The 20,889-nt window shown below is 37.0% G+C and overlaps 1 protein-coding gene across 6 annotated transcripts in view; it reads right to left on the bottom strand.

Annotated features, from left to right (window-relative positions):
* Window positions 1-13: 13 nt before the first annotated feature.
* The window catches only part of LOC147382069 (brefeldin A-inhibited guanine nucleotide-exchange protein 5-like), a 29,186-nt gene continuing 8,310 nt past the window's right edge, over window positions 14-20,889 (bottom strand). Inside the window, exons 6-13 of one of the 6 annotated variants that reach the window (XM_086429594.1) lie at window positions 6,303-6,659; window positions 5,005-5,171; window positions 4,607-4,923; window positions 4,335-4,513; window positions 2,399-2,515; window positions 1,903-2,039; window positions 1,474-1,667; window positions 14-396 (exon numbers count right to left, since the gene is read on the bottom strand). In XM_086429594.1, coding sequence (XP_086285720.1) covers window positions 1,658-1,667; window positions 1,903-2,039; window positions 2,399-2,515; window positions 4,335-4,513; window positions 4,607-4,923; window positions 5,005-5,171; window positions 6,303-6,659 — 1,284 coding nt within the window. In that variant the 3' untranslated portion in view covers window positions 14-396; window positions 1,474-1,657. Of the gene's footprint in view, window positions 397-1,473; window positions 1,780-1,902; window positions 2,040-2,398; window positions 2,516-4,334; window positions 4,514-4,606; window positions 4,924-5,004; window positions 5,172-6,302; window positions 6,660-20,889 lie in introns of all 6 variants that reach the window. The other 5 variants (XM_086429591.1, XM_086429596.1, XM_086429593.1 and 2 more) reach the window with 5 other exon arrangements.

Below are 20,889 nucleotides of genomic sequence, written 5' to 3'. Positions count from 1 at the left end.
ATAGTGCATAGTCTGTGTCTTGATGGGGAGTATGTGTGCCTCCCACATTCTTACATTGTAAGAAGAGGATCAAGTGGACCATCACTTTCTAAAAAAGAATAGGATACCCAATGGTTAGGGTGTTTGGCCCTAAAATCAGAAAGTAAATGTTTGTAGCTTCACAATAAGGCCAGAAAGCAAGATAAATCCTGAGCCCTTGAGGACCAAGTCTTTATAGCATTTGTTGGGATAATATTGGGTTGGAGAATGGAGATAGATGCATGCACTTGACGAAGATACACCTAGGGAAGAAAGGATTACCTGGTCGCAGCACACAAGCTTAGTAAACAAGGGATAAAACTCTCTCAGGTGCTTTCTGAAAATCTGAGGGTTCATAAAGCACATCCCATTAAGCACCTGAAAGACCAGTTATGTAAGTATACTTTCTTTGTCATGGCAACCCATGAATTCAAAGAGAAAGTAACTGAGATGAATTCCGTAGAAAAAATGTTTAAACTAGAAATATTGAAATTCTCAAAGATTCAAGTCAACCAGTTTAGGATATAAAGAGATGAGATTCTGTGCCACCAGGTGTTCAAGTAACCTGGCTGTTAGTTTCCTGGCTTGCTGCCACGTATCCTTTTTTCGTTGATACCTTGGGTATCCGGGCCTCACCAAAGTAATCCCATGGAACACACATTTTCCACATATCCTCCTTAACAGCTGTTTTGTTTTTTGTTTTTTTAACTCTAGTACATGGCAAATCAACGGATTAGGTGTGCAGTATATCACCTAACATCAGAGTGCACATCTAAATACGGGGGGAAAATAGCTAAAGAATATATGAAGGAAAAAATGGACAGATACATGTACTACATCCAAATCCAATTCATCAAAAATGAAAAAATGCCCAGAATTCTGGGGTACATGGAAAAATAAAGTCAAGTCATATTGAAGAAAGACAACAAGAACTTGGCACTACCTCTCCGAAAGTGCAAGCCAATGGTCTGCTAAAATTCTGAAACATATCAATAAAAGGATCATCTATTGATTAAAGTATACAACCCCATCTTTGTGTAGTTTCCCTTCAATAAGCAAAAGAAGTAATTGTGACAAACATCTACCAATAAATCCGGCAGTTCCCACCCCACTAGAGGAAAAAATGTATAGTAAATATTTCGCCATTGAAACAGTGAGGTAGTTTACAGGAAATGATCGCTTCACACCAAAGTAGAGGCTGGCAGCAAGTAACACTAGGTGGGGTCCTTGAATGTTTGGGGTGTGCACGTTCAAGATGATCACAGTTTTTGCCTCAGGTGATCTCCAAGATCGCCTTTGGAAACAATAAGAATAAGCCAACATGGAGCTATTAAAAGGGGGGAACAACTCTTTAATAATTCACACTTCACACTTTTCTTTAGAAATTTAAATATATAAGCACCCTACATTCAACAAGAACAAGTAAATAAGATTCAGAAATAAAAACTTCCATACCTTCACAATAATTGGAGAACGTAACTCCAGAACTCAATGAACATCTACATTAGCAGCTTCCCCTGTGCCATACTGTAGGTCAGATGCCTCCTTCAGTATCTGTCGACAGAAAGATACCAGCCGCTCTTCTGCTACTCCATCAAGCTTCTCTTCTGCAGTGGACTTTTCGATATAGCTTGGGTCATCAACTGAAGCTACATTAACCTCATGGGAACCATTAGTGGCCAGTGGTTCCTCACTGTCAGTGTTAAATTTTGTAGTTGTTTTCTGTAATATATCTAAATAAATGCAGGTTCCAGATAATTCCTGGCGAAAAAGATTCAATGGCGGCTTGTGAATCATGAATGTGTTAGTTTACCAAAAGGATTTTGGAAATTATATGATAAGAATAGAAAGAAAAATGAATTGGAATATGTATATGTAGGCTACCTTTCAGCAGGAATATGGTGCATACGCATTCTAAGGTTGGTATATGAATTATATGAAGTAGCAAATTCTAAAATGGAGAGCAAAGTGTCCATTATGGTAATCTTCTGTGAGGCCTTCAACTTGCTCCAATATTTTTTCTGCATTTTCAAAGTCGCATTAATTATGAACCACATATCTTACACCTTCAGTGGTATTAAGAGACACAAGAATGAACAACCTCTCCTGTTTATTTTTTTCTTCATTTTCAGGCTCTCAATTTTACTATTATGTTCTACCGAAACCATAAAACAGAAAAGGAAATGTCAGTAGCCCCAACAAAGAGCATTTAGACATCCTTCTTGCATGTAGTAAATTGGTGATATGTCCTGAACATCCATATATAATTGATCAGGTTGGATGTCTATAAGATTTGAAATTTTGAGACATGTAAAATGTCTGCCATCAACAGGCAAAATTATTTTAACATCTATAAGAAACAGAACAAAGAGAGTCATACCTGAATACTATCAATTGCCCCTAGAAGTAGTAGTTGAGTGATGCATTTACCCCTAATAGTTCCCAATAGGGGACTTTCCTCCTCATCCACCAGATCAGGCTCAACAGCATCAGGAATCTACAATGGCATTCAATCAAGAAAAAGAAAATAATTAACTGCAGATGTATCACAAAAATAACAAATATTGACCAACTAGTAGTAAAATTTCCATTCAAAGCACAAGGTAATTTTTCTAAACCAAGAAATTGTGAACTAGTATAATAGTTTTATGTACCTAATATTCACAGGTCAATTTCAAAAACACAATTTTTTTTATAAAAAAATTTATCAATAAGAAGGGGGAAGGACCCCACCCATCGTATTAATAGAAATGGAAGGATTAAACTCTATGATAATCTGAAATCAAATCCTTTGCAAGGATTAGATTCAGTTCATGAGGGATAGAACAAACATCACCAAACAACCAAAAACTCTCTAAAATTGATCCTTTCATTGCAAGAAAATCTGCAGCCTGGTGTGATTCCCGCCAAGAAAATTCAATCAAACAACCTGGAAATTGGCTTCTAATGTCCTCAATCCTCCAACTGATGTTATGATGCTCCACGAGGCCTCCGAAACAGAATTAATTGAATTCACTGCATACTTTGAATCAGCTGAAACAATCACATTGGAATAACCCTTCTGAATCGCATATGTCAGACCTTCATAGATGGCTTCTAGTTCGATCTAAGCTATATAATTTGATGTAACCATCCAAAGGGAGCGTCCAGTTTACCATCATTACTGGCCTCGTTTCTCCCTTCCTTCACATCCCCATCGTTGCAGCAGCTCTACACCTAGGGGACCCAAATCGTCAACCACCACCCATCAAAGACCCCATGAATGTCCAGACTTATCTGATAAAGAATTTGATCTTCCTCCATTCTTTTTTCATAAAAAAGTTTCCTGTCATGTTCCCTCCAAATGTGACATATGGCTGAGCATAAAGCTACAGAGATCAAATCCCTTTGGAACTGCTTTAAACAATACAGATAAGATGAAATCAAGTTCAGAGATAACAACTTCTTGGAGATGAAATACATAGAGTCCTCCCTCCAAAAGTAACTACCACTCCCTATAAAATAGAACAACTCCCTCACTAACCTACCCACACAAGGAATCTGACTACCAACCTAGTACCCATGTAGAAATAACTCCTTCCCATCTCCCCCATAAACCCAACTAGTAATGATCCCATACTCAAATATACTAAAAATACATTTCTCCTATCCTCATATATTTAGGTACGTATGATTCCACCCTTCTTGAAAAATAACCTTGTCCTTAAGGTTGAAATTTATAAAATTATTGTAGAATTTTCAAATCTCATGTTGATCACAGTCAATTCTTCAAGTCTTTGCCGTCTTCAAATCTTCACCTGAACTCCACGTACTTCTCTAATCATAGGATTTGGCCTCCCTGGAACCCACAACCTTTAGCTTAGGAAACCACTCTGATACTAATTGTTATGTACCTGATATTTAGAGAATTATCAGTCTCTTCCGACAAGGACCACTAGTATAAATCCATCTCAAATATCATTCTTCACCTCCAGATATCTAAACTGAGAATGATGGTAAAATCTTCTCCTTAATCCATCGAGGGTAATTCAGATTTTGGCTTCCAGAATACCAGATAACCAGGGGAGAAGAACACAATCAATAGCTTTCCCACAAGGAAACATATTTGTGATATAACTTTCGTGTCCAATGAATAAATTGTAATATAAAATGCTAACGAATAGAAAACAAACCAGTTGCTTAGATAAAAGAGAGAAAATACATAGAACTGGGATCCCAATTAGATTCAGATTTTGACTCCATTATGGTGAGAAAATTATCAGCTTCGTTTAAATGTTAACAGGCCAAAAGTTAGTTGATGTCCACTATTCCAATACCTTGACTGGAGAAGATGGTATCAAAGCATCTGAAGGACGGCTTCTTGATTTAGAGGTAAGATTTCTGAGTAAAAGGTTGTCCATCATATTAACCATTATCCTTTGACCTAATGTTTGACTCCGTTGAAAATCTTGAGCTCCAGCAGGTTTTTGAGATCTTCCGGATGGTGATGGAAGGCCTACAAAAAGGTTCCATTTATAGACTTACCTTGAATAAATGCAATAAAGTTTAGAACATAGATTAAGCATCCATATTCAGCGCAAAAATATACTTAAGAATCGTAAACCTTCAGATTCCTCCAAATTTGGATGTGGCTTGATGTCTTGATAATCATCCTGAAAGATAGATGCACTGGGATTCTTTCTAGGGCTGTCAACACCAACACGGGGAGATGCCCAACCAAAGATTTTCCCATTCTCACTGCTACCAAACTGATGATTGTCCACTTTCCCATTGTCAACAGACCTAAGGGAAGGACTGTCACTCGTATTAATCTCTGTATCTCTGGTTAGCAACGACTGGCTCTTTGAGCTATCAAAACCCAAAGAGTTGAGGAGCTCAACAGGTTGAGTTGTGTATGAAGCATCCCTGACAATAAAAAAATGAAGAAGACGCAAATAAAAACTTCGAAGGATACAGCACATAATCAAGTAAGAAGCAATACTTTACCTAATGCTTTTAAGTAGGGTATCCCAGTCGTTTTCACTGAATTGGTGGCCTCCAACTTCTATGAGATGCACCAAAGCACCAAGAGAGATTGAAACCACAGCTCGATCAGTCTTTTTGGCACAATCCAGCAGCAAACCAAGCAGAGGTGGCAGCATAAAGCAGACCTCCTGCACATAATAAGGAAAAAAGAAATGAAGTTGTAAACACAATTAATACTGAGACAGTTCGAAAAATATTAAATGTTAGAACTATACACATGCATATGCATGGGTGGGGTGGGGTGGGATTCATTGATGTTCGGAACTTGATAATTAAAATTACATCTAGTGTTGCAGACTGCATAGAGATCATGATGAACAATCCAGCCACCTGGTAGTCGCCATAACTTCCCATCTTTTAGGGTGAAATAAATAGTTTATTAGGAAATACATCTTCAAACATTTGTTCTTTGAATCTCAATGAACATTAACATTTCTGCATGCTACTGGAACATGAAAGCTTGTTGATTTTAGTTTAATTAGTATGACATTTGATCTTGATAAGGGATGGTTTTTAGATCTGTTCCTTTTTTGGATATATGCATATTTTAGCCCTATTTTTATTTTTATCCTTGTTTATATTTAGAATTTCGACCATTATATGTATTTGTTTCTGTTTAACTCTATAAGAATTTTTAACATTATAGTCTTACATGTAACTTGCATGCTTGAATTATATGTGCATGAGCAAACTGAACTAGCGAACTTAAGTGAACCAAGAAACAAATTGTCTCTGCCTCCCCCTACTAACTGGGTTCGTTCTAGAGTGGTGAACCACGAACCCGAATTCAAACCAAGCCAACCGATGGACCACGTAACACAGATCCCAAATATAGAGGAAACAACATGGATCCTATTCCACCGTTCAACTCTATCTTGAGCAAAGTCCCCAGTCTTTCAGAAGTGAATATGAATTCATTAAGATAAAAGGAAAATCCCCAAACAATACATAAACAGAAGAAAGAGAACAAGGAAAAGAAAATTATCTAAAAGGAGAATTCCTTTAGATAAGCTCAACCAATCCCAAGATAAGCTCAATATTAGTGCAAAACATCATTATCATCAGCGTTGCCGTCAAAGCTTTATCCCAAAAATTTGGGATCAGCTGAGCGAATCTTGTTCCTCCGTTCAATTATAAAAAGCCAGTATTCACATGCATTACATTAAAAACAATCAAGGTAAAGTTTATTCTATCAAAGACACTTGGCACTTAGTTCAGAAGAGAAAAAGGTCCATGAACCAAATTCAAGTTGTGTGTACCTTGTAGAAAGTATTAAAAAGGTTGCACAACAACTGAAGTGAGTGAATACTGGTTTCACGAAGCCATTCATCATCAGAAGAAACCAAGTTCTCCCTTCCAGCATGTCTCACATGATCAAAAATGGGGAAAAGGACACGGTGAAAAATGCTCTCCCAAAATGCTGACGAGAATTTGCGACCTCTCTTATTCAACAAATCGAAAAGCACCTCAAGGGCACAATTTCTGACCTCTGCTCTAGGATCTGATGCCAGGTCAGATAAGCCCGCAAGCATTGGAAACCAATAGTGCTCAGTCACATCAAAAGTCAGATCCGCATTTACATCGATGGGTTTCAGAGCACCACCTGGTATAAGGCCCTGGTAAAAGAAAACAGTCTTTATCAAATCTCTCATTCCAAGCACCAAAAAAGTAGTGTCACCTAGACATGTGACATGGGTGCCAAGAAGTCAAGGTGTCGACACTTGACAGGTGTTAGGCACATCAACTTCTGAAAATTTGAACATGGCAATATGGCTGAACAAAAATATTAGAAATAAATATCAGATGAATAAAAGCCAAAACCTACTTTAGAAGATGTAAGCATGTATTAATGAAACAAAACTACTGGGAAATCTAAGAAAGCAGATAGCAAAACTTACATCACGAAAAGATTAGAAGTTCTACTATGTATGTTAACGGCTAATGTAAACTATTCAACATAGTTGTGAGGATTCTTAACATTTTCACTTATGAGGTTCCATACTTCACATGATATGTTACATGGATTTTCACAAAAGGAATCTCATTTTATCGTGTTGGAATTAGACATATTTTGATATCATTTTTTTGTACATGTCCAAAACTGTTGTGCCATGCTCAGGAATGTATGAGTAGCAACAAGTATCAACACAGCAAGCATTCAATGCCAGAGTAACACTAGCAAAAAAAGAGCTCTTTAGGAGAATAGCTATTACCATAAAAATCCTGATCATCAAAGACGTGTAGGCTCTTCTTGTTATACTTGCAAATTGGTGCAAACCTCTGAATGCCACGAAATCATTCATTCGCACTGAAATTTTAATCTGAAAAGTTTACGTGTGCAAAGGAGCGACCAAGTCCCCAACACCCACAAATTTTAGTTTTGCATTGATTTTCAATCACAGCAGAGATGAGGATGCTGAGATGAACAGGAAAAATGACTCAGAAAAATGCATTCCTCAAAATGTAGGAGTGGTCCCAAACTCCCAATAGGTGACAAACTAAGGGAAAGTCGATTGAGAAGTTAGGTCATGTGAAATAAAGATCAATAATAGCACAACCATAAGGAACATGTGCCAAGATGCCTCAGTTCCAAAAGGAGAAAAAAAAAGAACTCTAAGGAACATGCAAGTTGAAGGTTCTAAAAAAACGAGAGAAAGACCAACAAGGATGCAGATTGAGATAGTGAGAACAGTATGAACAAACCTGAATCAATAGATGATATGGCTTTTCGCAAAACTGGGTGAAGGAATAGGATTCAATTAGAAAACCCCAATTTTTTAGGGGATAAAGCTTTGACAATGATGGTGGTGGTGACTAAGTAGGGCCATTGCGTCCGAATATTGCAACGTATGTCAACAATGATGCGCATAATGGATCGACTATGGCTATGAATGATTCCCTCCGACACCAGAAGCACAGGTAATTCCAAGCTTCTTGGAAACAAAATTGTGTTCCTATATTAACTCTAAACTTGGTTTTTGAGGTCACATGAGGTAATATTGATGTAGGACGGTGGGGGAAGATGAAGAAAAAGGGGGTGATTAGGATCTGATTTGGGATTTGGGATTGGGTTAAGGATTTGAGCGAAAAAGGATTTCCAAAATCCCAATTGACTATTGAGATGCAAAATACAAAGTTTTGTAAAATACTATATTTTAGTTGGGGTTAGATAAGGGTTAAAAGAAAGTGGAAAAGATTAAGGTTTGTAGGTTTCAAGAATCAAGAATTAAGAATTCGAGAAATCAAAAATCAAAAAAACATAGTTTATGGATTAGTTTCTTGAAAGGATTAAAGGGTTCTTGATGGATTCTTTATGATTTCTTGATCTCTCACAAAAAAAGAAAAAAAAGAAAAAATGTAGAAAAGATGGATTGGAGAAGAGATAGAGGATAAGAAGAAGATTAAAAAAAGAAATATATATATATATATATATATATATTTACCTTGGAATCACCCCAATGATTTCCATAGCATCAACCACGTTTAATTCACCAACATCCAAACAATAACTATAATTTTGTTTATTCCATTTATTCTCTTCATTAAAAAAAATCTTAATAAAATCTATATATAAATGAAATAAGGTTTATTCCAAGTTATTTACCTTAGAATTACCCTAATGATTTCCATGGCATCAACCACATTGAATGCACCAACATCCAAACAATAACTATATTTTTTTTTATTTCATTCATCATCTTCCTTACAAAATATCTTAGTACAATCTATTGACAACCATTTACCCCAAAAGACTGATCTGATGGGGAATGTGCAAGTATGAATATAAGAGGGTCACAGGTCGAACTAGTGCACGATACGTGAGCATGTGACACCCGAGAGCAAAGGCGGATAACACAACACTTAGTACTCCCCATCACCCATAAGGGTGGAAAATTCCTTCGAGGAGACTTGAACAATGACCTATACAAACTTAGCGCTCTGATACCATGTTGACAACCATTTACCCCAAAAGACCGATTTGATGAAAAAGGCGCAACTATGAATATAAGAAGGTCACAGATCGATTTGGGGCATGATACGTGAGCATGTGACACCCGAGAACGGAGGCGGATAACACAACACTCAACACAATCTATGTAAAGAAAATAAATCCAAGAATCCTAATCAAACTAAACAACCAAATATATAATCTAATGTTGTAACTTTCTCTCTCTTAATTTTTCAACCCTAATAAACTTAAATAAGAGACTAACTAAAGTTACTAAATTGCCCATAAATATTATACTAAGACCATGGGCCAATAAAACGTGAAAATAAACTCAAAAAACATAAAAATAAAACCCTAAAACAACTCAAAACTAAAAAAATAACTAATGTAAAATAATCTCGAATAATAAATCTAGACCTAATTAAGTGAAAACCTAAATAATAACTACTTTTTCATCGGAGCCCCTTGCACACATATATGCTTCTTTGTTATATTATTATGTAAAACTAACTGCCAGAGTATTTTGGGCAATCACTAAATATTAATAGAGGTTAATATTTAAGTGAAATCATGGGATGAGAATGACCCAGGATTTTAAGTTGTTATGATGGAGGTATCTATATAAGGAGTTCCAAATCTGAAAATTGATAATTATCAATCAAATACAATTCTTTGCTTAGAACAAACTTGTCTTCTAGTTTACTAGAGTTTTGAATCCATCAATTCACCCTTTTGAACCTATTGGTTCAACTTGAGTCCATTGACTCTAAATCCTACATTTCCGCTACACTATATCTTACTAAGTCGGAAAAAATGTGTTAGATTTGCTCACCCAAACAGGAAAGCTTGCAGCAAAGCCTGTTGAAACCCCAATTGAGCCTAATCATCATCTTTGTGACATAGTCGAAGAGTTAGTACTAGATGTTGGACAGTATTAGCATTTGGCGGGGAAGCTTATTTATTTATCACTCACTCGTCTTGATATCTCATATGTTGTAAGTATGATCGGTCAATTTATGCATGCTCCTCAAACTCCCCATCTTGATGTTGCATAACGGATACTTCAATACTTGAAGTCCTTACCTGGATGTGGTATATTATTTGCTCGTCATGGTCACACACGTGTTGAAATATTCACTGATGTTGATTGAGGTTGGATCCCTTATAAATAGTCGTTCCACTTTTGGCTATTGTATTTTTGTTGGGGGTAATCATGTGACTTGGCGTAGTAAGAAGCAATCTGTAGTGTCCTGCTCTAGTGTTGAAATTGAATATCGAGCTATGACTCATGGGGTATGTGATGCCTTGTCTTTGCAATCTATCCTATCTGAGCTAAGTTTTTTTGTGCCTAGTCCAATGCAACTTTTTTGTGACAGCAAGGCGGCCATCAATATTGCTCACAACCTTGTCCAACATGATCGCACTAAACACATTGAGGTGGATCGTCATTTTATTCGTGAAAAACTCCATGCCAGACAGATTTGCATTCCCTACATTCAATCTTCTGATCAATTGGCAGATATTCTTCCGAGAGGAGTTAACAAGGCTAGTTGATTTTTTTGTTGTCCAAGTTGGGCATGATAGATATCTATGCACCAACTTGAAGGGAAGTGTACGCATATATGCTTTTTTTTAATATTATTATGTAAAAGTGATTGCCAAGGTATTTTGTGCAGTTCACTTAATATTAATAGAGGTTAATGTTTTAAGTAAAATAATGGGATGAGAATGACCTAAGATTTCACCTCTTCTCCCATATTTCTCTTCTTTTTTGCCCTTTCTAATCTCTGGTTTACTTAACCCTAACTCTTGTGATTTATTTATAAGAAACCTACATTTTTTACTATTGACTTGATTTGTATTCCGCATTATTCTCCTTTGGTTGGAGAAACCTCATCCTCGAATTTTAAAGTGCTTGAAAATGATCATGACAATTTGTGGTTCATCCCTTTTGGCAAAGATTTGTCCTCATGTCTCGATGTGGTGTTGAAACATTAACTTCAAATTGCGATCTATCTCGGTAAAGTCTTCATTGTACCCGTCTGAGATGATTAAGTCGGTTTGAGGTAGTGATGGAATAGCGGCATCATGAACAAAAACTGTAGATACTGTCTCCAAAAATATCTTAGGCTTTTTTGACGTATTTTCCACTTCATGATCTAGTTCCTGCGTTGATTCTAGAGCTGTAAACAGTAAACACACCATCTTCTAAAACTGATGTTCGATCTGTCTTTTTTGCAACATGCTCTTGGACTGGTGGTACCGTAGGTATTGACTTTCACGATGATATCTTGAGCAGATATCGTTTGTATGAAGCAACACGTAGAATACCCTGTTCCGCATCAAAAGTAACCCATTCACGTGATGTCCAACCGCGTCCCAGCACGATATGACATACCTTTAAACTAACCACCTTACACTCAAAACTATTGATGAACTTTCCTAGACAAAATTGAACAACAAAATCTTCATCATAATATCTACAAAATCTTCATCATAATATCTACAAAATCTCTTAGCTTTGGTATTTTGTAAGATCTTCTCAGCGAAATTGTTTGAAATTGGGTCCTATTCATAATAATCACTACACAATACCTCGAATGACTTCCCGAAAGGTAAAATTAATCTAGTTTTGACTTCCAATATCATCTTTAACTATTTCAGGTTTAGTTCTAATACAAAATATGATGAAGGACGATAGATCATGGGAGAAGAAGAAGAAAAAGGGGTGATTAGGGTATCTGATTTGGGATTTGAAATTTGGAATTAGGTTAAGGATTTGGGAGAAAAAGGATTTCCAAAATTCCAATTGGCTATTGAGATGTAAAATGCAAAGTTTTGTAAATTACTACATTTCGGGGTTGGATAAGAGTTAAAGGAAAGGGGAAAGGATTACGATTTGTAGGTTTCAATAATCAAGAATTCAAGATTTCTTGATAAATAAATAAAACATAGTTTATGGATTGATTTCTTGAAAGAATTAAAGGGTTATTGATGGCTTCTTGATCTCTCACAAATAAAATAAAAACATATAGAAAAGATGGATTGGAGAAGAGATAAGAGGATAAGAAGATTAAAGAAAAACAAAATTTATATTTACCTTGGAATCACCCCAATGATTTACATGGCATCAACCATGTTGAATGCACCACCATCCAAACAATAACTGTAATTTTGTTTATTCCATTCATCTTCTTCCTTAAAAAAAAAATCATAATACAATCTATATAAAGAAAATAAATCCAAGAATCCTAATCAAACTAAAATATCAAATTTCGTAACTTTCTCTCCAAATTTTCAACCCTAACAAACTTAAATATAAGACAAATTAAAGTTACTAAACTACCCCTAAATATTATACTAAGACCATAGGCCAATAAGGCATGAAAATATGCCCAAAAACATAAAAATAAAACCCTAAAACAACTCAAAACTAAAAAAAATATATAACTAATCTAAAATGTCCCTGAACAATAGAACGATAAATCTAAACCCAATTAAGTGAATACCTAAATAATTAAAAAAAATAAAAATCGTTAGAACCCTTGACCATTGACTTGATTTGCATTCTGCGTTAAATATTCAATGGTTATGGTATAGAACAACAAAGAAGAGAAGAGTAAACTGCATTACAAGCACCACTCATGGAAGGTTAATAATCATAAAAAAAATTGGCATATCTGATGAACAAATAATTATATGTGTAGGCCTTGAAATAAGTTAACATTTGTTGGTGATCTGGAGATGTGTTCGGTGGGATCCCGCACTCTGTTGACACAGTGATCATGTTAAGTACATCAACAAAGTTACACTTTCAAATTTTTTTCTAAAGGACAAACCCTATCATTCAAGATGACTTGGGCAGCCAATTATCCTCAGCTTTCTATTGTGAATAAAAACTTAACTATTTGTTTATTGTAACTTATAAGTGTTGCTTTCTATTTAAATGTGAGAATCAGCAACAAAAAGAGTACATGCCATGTTATACATGTAGCAGATAATCACCAGTGAATGGAGGACCAGCAAGCAACACCTTTAAGATAGGGTTAGAGCACTCTTATTACCAGCCAATCATCATTGCTAACACGCATTTCAAATCTATAAATAAGTCCATTCACTTGAACACAAGTAAATATTGGTCAGATTACATTTCAGCATCCATTCAAGGCTTATTAACTAATCCACTCAGCAAATAAAGTCTGTCACGCCCCGAAATCCTAACACGAATCCCTATGATTCATCGATTAGAATCTCGAGGTGTGAGGTAATCAATCACACAATCTGACAGAACATTCATAAATAATAATACTTATGAAAAGAAAAATATACGCAGCGGAATAAACAGTTAACTAACATCTATACGAGAGTCTAGAGTAACAGAAGAAATCGACAAACACTGATATAAGTCAAGATCTTTAATCTCATAATTCATCAGGTTACAAAAATTTCTAAACTACCATGTTTCTTATCTACAACCAAAACCGCTAAGATCCTCTACTAGTCCTCAAAGACATGGCGGCGGCAAGACATCAATCTGATCCTCCTCAAGGACCTCCTCAAAAGACTCCTCAAAGAACGGTTCTTCAAAAGTTGAATAATCTGAAAGGGGAAGGATAGGGTGAGTAACAGGGGAATGTTACTCAGCAGGATGAACGCCGTTCTAACAACGAGTCATACATGCACGAGTAATCAGTTGAACAGTTAAATAATGTAAGTTTTTCATAATGTAACATACGATAAATGTCTAAGCATATTCAATAAACAGTTAAATAATTTCAACCTATCATTTCTATCATTTAAAGTAGCATATGCATCTTTTAAATGAAAACATCTATCAATCATTACAAAATAAGAAAAAGATACATAATAAAAACACGGCGGTGTAATCGATAAGAGAGCAGAGGAACACGCCGATATAACCGCCTCGGCAATGGCAATACGATATTCCAAACTTAACCTCCGATGTAGAATCCCATCGTTATAATCTGATTTTGTGGCCGGTCTAGCATACCACGGTTGGATGACCATTTATCCGGCTCAAACTGGCCGTTGACCAAGAACCCAATATTGAGTTCAACTAACGGTGAGGTCGACCGTTTGACGACTACAGACTAAAAGTGATCACTAACTAGCCCAAGAGACCCCTCGCGTCGAAGCCTATCAAGAGGCAATGCATGTGAACCCCGCCTATCTCTACACTATACAGAGACCGTCTTTACACACAACGTTCCCCAGAAAATAAGTAGGAGAAATTCCCGGATTTCATAAGCTGTAATATGCTCTAAGGTATTCCATACTACCGAAGAGCATATGACATCTAGTGTTATCCTAGATTGACTCGTCGCTTCCGGATACACAGCAACGCGTCACTCTTTATGGGTTTTCTACAAACCTTTACTGGTAAACAAAATAATTTATTTTGTATAATATATATCATTTCTTTTAATCGAAAATACAAACAAAGTCTGGTAGTGCCTTCCAGTGACAGTTATCTGTCATTCCATCCATCAACCATCTCATCCCTCTATCTATCTATCACGTTTTACGTGGCATGGCCACTACGTAAAACTGGAGGCACTGTCCCATCAATCAGTCGAGAACATACGTTCTCTCTATCCATCCATCAATTAAATCGATCAATCTATCATCTAATTTCCTACATATCTATTAAAGTAATTTTACTTTTAAGTAATTCGAAATCCATAAAGCATCAACCAATTCCATTCGATGGTTTTGGTTGAGTCGAGAGACTCGAAAACAAAGATAAAACCATAAGCTGAAAATCTATGAAAATTAACTAAGTGTTGAAAAATAATTTTTTTCAAAGTCGAAATTGAAAACGAACTATTTATTTATTTATTAAAGAACTTAAAGTAATACTTAATTAGTTTTAATGAAATAAATGTAGGAAATGGGTATACATACTATATGGAAGCAATACAAAACAAATTAGAACCAAACTCACCATTCAGATACTTTTCCGAATTGCTGATTTTTCGTCGAAACTCGACCAAACTCGATCCAAATATCATATTAACTATAAAATGCTTATATTACATCAAATGAACTAAAACCAATCATAACTAAGCATGTAAACATGATTCAAATCGTTCAAATATGTATAAACTTAATGAAATAATTGATTTATCAACAATCATATGGATTTTCTATGAAATTATCGCATAACTAGAAGGTAGAAGGGAAGGCAACCTACATCAAGCTATTTTCAACGGTTGAACGAACTTTAAAATCGCCTCCGGCCAATCTCCAAAATTTTCTTCCGGCGAAAATCGGATTTCTTTGCGTCCACGCGTAACCCTTGGCGAGAGGAACAACTTTCCTTCTTGCGCCTAAGCTCGAATCGTTCTCGTTTGGCGTAGATCTGAGTTTCAAATATTGAAGGAAAATGGTTGAGATTTGTTTAGAGAGGAGAATAAGAAAAATCTGATTTTTCTAATAAAATTTAGATATTTATATCACTTAAGTTGGGACATATTTTTTCTAAAAAATTTAGATATTATATCACTTAAGTTGGGACATACTTGTCATTTTGGGAATTATTTTTCCCAAATGCCGAATTGGACAAACTTATACTCTATTTCGGGTGATTTTTCGACACGAATATGATCGGTTTCCTCAAATTACGTCTCTAAGGTGTCATTTACCTATTGTAAAATATCTAACGCGAAACTCGAGGATTTGATAACTTTTAAATCAATGCACAGATCTAAAATCTTTCCTCGAGATACATTTTAGGATTTTCAGGTCATTACATCCTCCTCCCCTTAATAAGAATTTCGTCCTCGAAATTAAACATACCTCAATCGAAGAATAATTCTAGAAATTGAGCACGCATCTCCGTTTCTTTCTCCCAGTCGCTTCCTCGACATTGTGATGTCTCCAAAGCACCTTAACCAACGGAATAGCTCGTGACCTCAACATTTTCTCTTTACGGTAAAGAATCTGTACTGGCCCCTCTTCATATGATATGTCTTCCTCTAGATTGAAGGACTGCCAGTCAATAACGTGGGATGGGTCCGGTTCATACTTTCTCAACATCGATATATGAAATACGTTATGAACCCTTTCTAACTGAGCAGGTAAAGCCAACTTGTATGCAACCGTGCCAACTCTGTCTATGATCTCAAACGGTCCTACATACCTCGGCTTTAGTTTACCCTTAATCCCAAACCTACTGATTCCTCTTCTAGGAGAAAACCTTCAAGAATACAAAATCACCGATCACGAACTCTAATGGTCGTCGACGATGATCTGCATAACTTTTCTGCCTGCTCTGTGCTACCCGCAACCTTTCTCGAACTGTCTTAATCTTCTCAGTAGTCTCCAAGACGATGTCGGGTCCCAACAGAATACTATCTCCGACTTCTACCCAACAATTTAGCGATCTGCATGGTCTGCCATATAACGCTTCAAACGGTGCCATGCCTATACTAGATTGGTAACTATTGTTATAGGCAAATCAGCTATTACCAAGTGATTCTTCCAGTTACCTCCAAAATCTAGTACACAAGCCCTCAACATGTCTTCCAATATCTGAATAACACGTTCTGACTGCCCATCAGTCTGTGGGTGGAATGCTGTACTCATCTTCAACTTCGTACCAAATGCAACTTGAAAACTCTGCCAGAATTGAGATGTAAAACGTGGATCCCTATCAGATACAATAGAAACTGGGACTCCATGTAACTTCACAATCTCTGATACATAAATCCTGCTCAGCTTATCCACAGTGTAAGTCATCTGATAGGTAGAAAATGAGCAGACTTAGGTGTTGTTTGTTAAACTGAAAAAAATAAGTGCTGAATAGCATTAAGCGCTGAAACTTATAAGCGCTGAATTTAAGTGCTGAAAAAGTTGTTTGTTTAGATGTTGAATCATGTTTGTTACACATTGTTGAAACTGATAAATTGTCTTTGTTACCCTTACAATCATATTATACATTGTTTTACATGTTTCAAATGCTTATTTATTATCAAACACAATAAAATATATTATTTCTTATAAAATTAAAATACAATTTATTTTTAAATAATAAATAATACTCAAATAATCTTCAATTTATAAATAATAATTTCTATTTATAAAAACCCACAAATTTCAAATTAAAAATAATAATGTCATACAAGTCACTAAAATTGAAATCAACTTTAAAAGAACTTAATTTTGGATGAATAATTTTCGATGGAAATGAAGGATGTGTAATTATAAAAGCACCTTAGAATAATAAGGACAACCCACATTATAGCCCTTTTTTGTTTTGTTTTATATGGGTTAAAGTTTGGAATGAGCAAATTTTTAGTGAGGATGGTCTATATGGTCTAGAGATCATCCCATCCAAAAATCAGTCTATTTTAAACTTCTAACTCGTTAAAAATAGTTTTTTTTTTTTTTAAAAGGGACAATTAACGGTTCTTGAACTTATTTTGATAGAGTTAGAAGTTTCAAGAGTGTTGATTTTTGTGCAGATGATCTCCTCATTGTAGAGATCATCCCACAAAAATCAACTCATTCCAAAACTTTTTAACCCATATAAGACAAAAATAATTTAGCTATGGTGTGGGTTATTAATTTGTGGGGTATGTTATATACTTATCCATGGGATATAAGAGTTAATATCCTTTTAAGAATAAGGGATACTTGTCCATGTTAAAAAAAACAAAGGGCATACTTGTCCGTGTGAAACAACGAAGTGCTTACCGCTTCAGCACTTTTTTTCAGCATCAAAAATAGTGCTGAATTTTTTTCACTTATTTTCAGCAATAAGCACGAGTAAACAAACGTGCTATTTTGACAAAAGAAATGCTGAATTTAATTTTTTTCAGCAATAAGCACTGTAAAAATAGCACAAACAAACACCACTTAGTAAGTCTATCTACAACCACCCATACAGCATCAATCCCATCACTGGTCTTCGGCAACCCACTAAAAAAATCCATAGTCACGTGCTCCCATTTCCATTCTGGAATAGGAAGTGGTTGCAATAACCCTGCAGGTCTCCTATGCTCAGCTTTTACTTGCTGACATATCATACAACGACTCACATACTGGGCAATGTGCTTTTTCATTCCTGGCCACCAAAAATTTCTTTTCATGTCCTGATACATCTTGGTACTCCTTGGATGAATAGAAAAATGCGACTTATGGGCTTCATCCATTATGTCCTTCCTCACAAGGCGTCGTGAGGAACCCAAAGTCTACTCTTGAACCGTATACTACCATCATCATGAATTCTCCAATTCTGCTCACCAAAGTCCTCTGCTTTCTCCTGGTACCCTTCCAATTCCGTATCAATCTTCTGCGCTTCAATAACCCTTTCAACAATCTGGGGTTGTACTCTCATGTGAGCCACATAGGATTTTTGCTCATCATCTGTTTCAGGGAATGTTGAATGCGTAAGCGGTTGCAGTTTCTAACATTTTCCATTCCTCAATCCTTATGTGAGCAAACACCCCATCTTTCTTACGACTCAACGCATCTGCTACTACATTAGCCTTACCAGGATGGTAATGCAATGTAAAGTCATAGTCTTTCAGATACTCCATCCATCGCCTCTGCCTCATATTTAATTCCTTCTGCGAGAATAAATACTTGAGACTCTTGTGATCTGAATACACTTCAAAGGTCTCCCCATACAAATAGTGTCTCCAAACCTTGAGTGCGTGCACTATAGCCGCCAACTCTAAATCATGGGTCGGATAGTTCTTCTCGTGGATCTTCAACTGTCTCGATGCGTAAGCAATTACCTGACCAACCTGCATTAATACACACCCAAGTCCCGTATGAGAAGCATCAGCATAAATGATATATTTCTCTCCTGGCTTAGGGACTATCAAAACGGGTGCCGTGGTTAGTCGAGTCTTCAACTCCTGGAATGCTGTTTCGCAACTATCGGTCCATTCAAACTTGACCCCTTTCTGAGTTAACTTCGTTAATGACGAAGCTATCTTCGAGAAGCCTTCTACAAACCTACGGTAGTATCCCGCAAGTCCAAGAAAACTCCTGATCTCAGTAACTGTAGTAGGCCTCTGCCAGTTCATAACCGCTTCAATCTTCGAAGGGTCCACCGATATCCCATTCTTGGAAACCACATGACCCAAGAACTTCACTTCATCTAACCAGAATTCGCACTTAGAGAATTTAGCATACAACTTCTCTTGGCGCAACCTGTGAAGTGTGACATTCAAATGATCCTCATGCTCAAATTCCGTCTTCGAATAGATCAAGATATCGTCAATGAAGACGATAATGAAGACATTCAAGAAATCCCAAAACACTCGCTGCATGAGATCCATAAACACCGCAGGTGCATTAGTCAAACCGAATGGCATTACTAGGTACTCAAAGTGCCCTAACCGAGTTCGGAATGCTGTCTTCGAAACATCCTCCTCTTTGATCCTCAACTGGTGGTATCCCGATCTTAGATCAATTTTTGAGAAGTACTTGGCACCTCTTAGTTGATCAAACAGATCATCAATCCTGGGGAGCGGATACTTGTTCTTTATCGTCACTTGGTTCAGTTTTCGATAGTCAATGCATAATCTCATTGACCCATCCTTCTTCTTTACGAACAAAACTGGAGCACCCCAAGGCGAGCTGCTCGGACGAATGAAACCCAAACCTGTCAACTCTTCCAATTGACTTTTTAGCTCCTTCATTTCTGCTGGGGCCATTCGATAAGGTGGAATCGATATGGGTCTAGTTCCTGGAATCAGTTCGATTGAGAAGTCAATCTTCCTGATTGGGGGTAACCCAGGTAACTCTGCAGGAAAGACATCGGAATAGTCGCATACTATTCGGATTGCTTCCACCTTTAGTGACTCTTCATTCATCTCACTAACGGTAGTATTCATGCTATACAAACTATCCCAATCAGTCCCATTCCTAGATGGTTCTATCACTCGGATTACACGATTCCGAATTCCCTTAAACTTGAATTTGAACTCTGGCTGTCCCGGCACACCAAACTTAACTGTCTTGGCATAACAATCTATAACCGCATGGTATGCAGCTAACCAGTCCATGCCTAAGATGATGTCGAAATCTCGAAGTTCTAAGACTATCAAGTTCAGTTCAAATGAACTATCTCCTATCTTGAGAATGCACGAGTTACACACTCGATGTGGCATTGTTTTGTTTCCCAGGGGAGTCATCAACGAAAGTGTCCTATTGGTGTCTGTTGTAGAAAGTTCTAACTTTTCTACCATGCTAGAAGATACAAATGAATGTGTGGAACCTGAATCCATCAATACATGTGCTAAACAGTTATATAACATAATTATACCTTCCACCACATCCTCTGAAGCTGTAGCGTCAGCTTGCGTCATAGCATAGACCCTAGCCTGAGTCATCGAATCACGGGTCTGCTGGGGGATTTTGGGGCACTGTCTCCTCAGATGTCCCAACTCTCCACACTCATAACATCTAACCGGCTCTCTACTGGCCTGACCCGTAGGTGCCCTCTGCGACGGTAGTGGAGGTCTAGCAGTCTGAACCTGAGGCCTCGAAGTCTGTCCCTGGCCTCTAGTCATCTGACTCTGCGAACGAGTAGCCTGACCCCTGCCCTGCACTGGTGCTACTGTCCTCTGTGGAAACTGGCCTGTAGATACTGGGGGTCGGAAACTGCTCTGACCCTGTGGTTGGCTGGTCCACTGCTGCCCTGAACTACTGGGCCTGTAAATCATCTGTCTCTTGGCTGGTGGGGGTACCGTCCTCATCCCAACACTCTGCTCGTGAATGACCTCATCTGCCCGCTCTAGCCTTTGGGCTCTTGTGACCACTTCGGAGTAGCTAGTAACCTCGAAGGCTGCCATCCTACTCCTGAAAGTGACTTTCAACCCTCTAACAAACTTCTCTGCTTTCATCTGGTTGGTGGAAAT

This window comes from Akebia trifoliata, unplaced genomic scaffold (assembly GCF_017979445.1).
Source record: "Akebia trifoliata isolate Shusen 1 unplaced genomic scaffold, ASM1797944v1 Contig00056, whole genome shotgun sequence".
NCBI classification, from domain to species: Eukaryota; Viridiplantae; Streptophyta; class Magnoliopsida; order Ranunculales; family Lardizabalaceae; genus Akebia; species Akebia trifoliata.
The sequence above is the reverse complement of the archived record's forward strand: the minus strand, read 5'-3'. Positions and strand labels throughout refer to the sequence as shown.